Source organism: Fukomys damarensis, unplaced genomic scaffold (genome assembly GCF_012274545.1).
Source record: "Fukomys damarensis isolate Sample0158 unplaced genomic scaffold, DMR_v1.0_HiC HiC_scaffold_15, whole genome shotgun sequence".
In the NCBI taxonomy this organism is placed as follows: domain Eukaryota; kingdom Metazoa; phylum Chordata; class Mammalia; order Rodentia; family Bathyergidae; genus Fukomys; species Fukomys damarensis.
The window spans coordinates 33593166-33595306 of record NW_022900927.1 but is presented as its reverse complement, the minus strand read 5'-3'; the positions used below and the strand labels follow the sequence as shown (position 1 = coordinate 33595306).

Here is a 2141-nt window from a genome sequence, read left to right as displayed (position 1 = left end):
AGAGGGAGAGGGAGACAGACAGACACAGAGACAGACATACACACACCAGGCTGGTCTTGAACTCAAGATCCTTTAGTCTCAGTTTCCAGAGGACTGGGTTTGCACATTATGCACCACATAATGTACAGAAAGAAAATACTATTTTAATACTGATGTGTACAACATGCAAAATGTTCAAGAAAGACTATCGGGACTAGACCACAGGGCTGGGAATATAGCTCATTGGTAAAGTACACGTGTGGATTGCACAAGGCCCTGGGGTCAATCTCCAGTACCACCAAAAAAATAGTAGCCAAATGGCTCAGTAACATAACTCAATTTATACTTTATGATCTCTTTCATTACCACAAAAGAACAGAAACAGCAAGAGTAGAAGGAGAAAGAGAATCAAGAACGCTGCTGGGGGGTGCATTGCAGGGAAGTGGTTCAAACAATGATCTAGACTTGGGTGCCAATATTCTCTTATCACCCTATGTGGCATGTCTATTGCTATAATTTATGTGTCTACATACAAATCTTGGAATTTGATAGTAATATTCCTAGGATAGATCCCCAGAAGGGGAGTTACTAGGATAACAGGAAGAACTCAATTTGTCTATAATCTACAGGGACTTAACCCATTATATCAAGTGATACACCAAGTTGACATACCAAAACACCTTGCTTTTCGTTTATCTGTAAAGCTGAAATGTTTTAAATCCTTTTTATTAATTTACTGTGAAAAATTTACACAGAAAAATGGCTATCTTTCAATTACAATATACTTTATCTTTTTTTCATTTATCTTTTAAATTCTTTTGGAATTCATCCTGCCAAAAGTTATTAAGAACTTGATTTTTTTTTGCCCTAGATAACTAACCATTTGTTCATTTTGTATATTTAACAAGATATCCTCTAATGTCTTCGGTTCTCATGTGTAAGATTCTAATCTTATTTTCTCTATATTCTATTTCAGTGATCTGAACTTTTTTCCAACTAATTCATAGTTTTAGCTATTATGACTTGATCAGGCAACAGCATTTTCCACTTGTCTCTTCTCTGGAAAAATATTCTCAGCTATTTCCTTACCTCTTCATTTCTAAGATGCTAGTTTATCTGTTTTAAAACCTACCTTATATTTCATTTATTAAAAACAATCATAGAAAATTTTAAGTGTTAGGGTAACTAAAAATGGCTAAAGAGTTTATATCCTTCTCCCCAGTATCAAAAGTAAATTGTACCTATAGTCAGAAAAATAATGCTGTTAAAATTGCAATGTGTAAATCAAATAACATAATATGATACCAAGAAACTCATTCAACTAAACTAGAAAAGCAAATTTCATTATTCTTACAAGCACTAATTTCAGGTGAAGGGAGGACACGGGTATGGGGAAAAAATAGGAACCAAGACATATCATGTAGGTACAAGATCCCAATGATAAATGTAACTATATTGTTTGCTTTAAATGCACCAGTAAACAGGGCAAAACAAAACAGAACAAAAATAACTAATTTCATTAGAGAAAGAACACCAAATAGCCACTTACTGTGCCAAATAAATATTTATATTATATACCTGTCTCGCTAATTGCTCTCCTTCTAGATGAGGTAGACGGCCTAGAAACCAAATCTGAAGGTGAAGGTTTTTGTTCTTGCAGTTGTTGCCCAGGGTCCTAAGCATTCAAGAAACCAGTAACATGTGACAAATTAAACTTAAAACACTAGGAAGCTAAAATTTTTAAGAAACGTTATATAAAAATAATTTGAAGATTACCTTTTGTTCACTCCCGCCTTCAAGGTGATACCTGTTTTCACTCACAGATGTGCCAGAGTCTGATGGTTCTAAAAGGAAATAAAACAGAATCAAAGACTAGGAAAAACAGGATATTAAAAAAGATATCATTCCAACACAAACACCACACACAATTTAACCTTTCAACAGACATTAAACATATATTTCCTGGGTCCCTTTCACATGCTAAATACTAGAGGTATAAATAATTCAATTTTAGTACAGAAGATACCTAAAAGAGTATATATAACCCAGCATGGAGGCATACACTCCTGCAATCCCAACATTTGTGAAGCTGAGGCAGGAGAATCACTATGAGTTCGAGGCCAGCCTGGACTACATAGTGGGTTCAAGCCAAGTCTCAAAAA

General features: G+C 34.6%; 1 protein-coding gene across 2 annotated transcripts in view; it reads right to left on the bottom strand.

Annotated features, from left to right (window-relative positions):
- Positions 1-2141, bottom strand: part of Mdm2 (MDM2 proto-oncogene) — a 25923-nt gene that overhangs the window by 10309 nt on the left and 13473 nt on the right. For both annotated transcript variants that reach the window (XM_010644210.2, XM_010644211.3), the window contains 2 exons: positions 1756-1823; positions 1558-1654 (listed from right to left, as the gene is read on the bottom strand). In XM_010644210.2, the coding sequence (XP_010642512.1) occupies positions 1558-1654; positions 1756-1823 (165 nt within the window). The remainder of the gene's footprint in view (positions 1-1557; positions 1655-1755; positions 1824-2141) is intronic.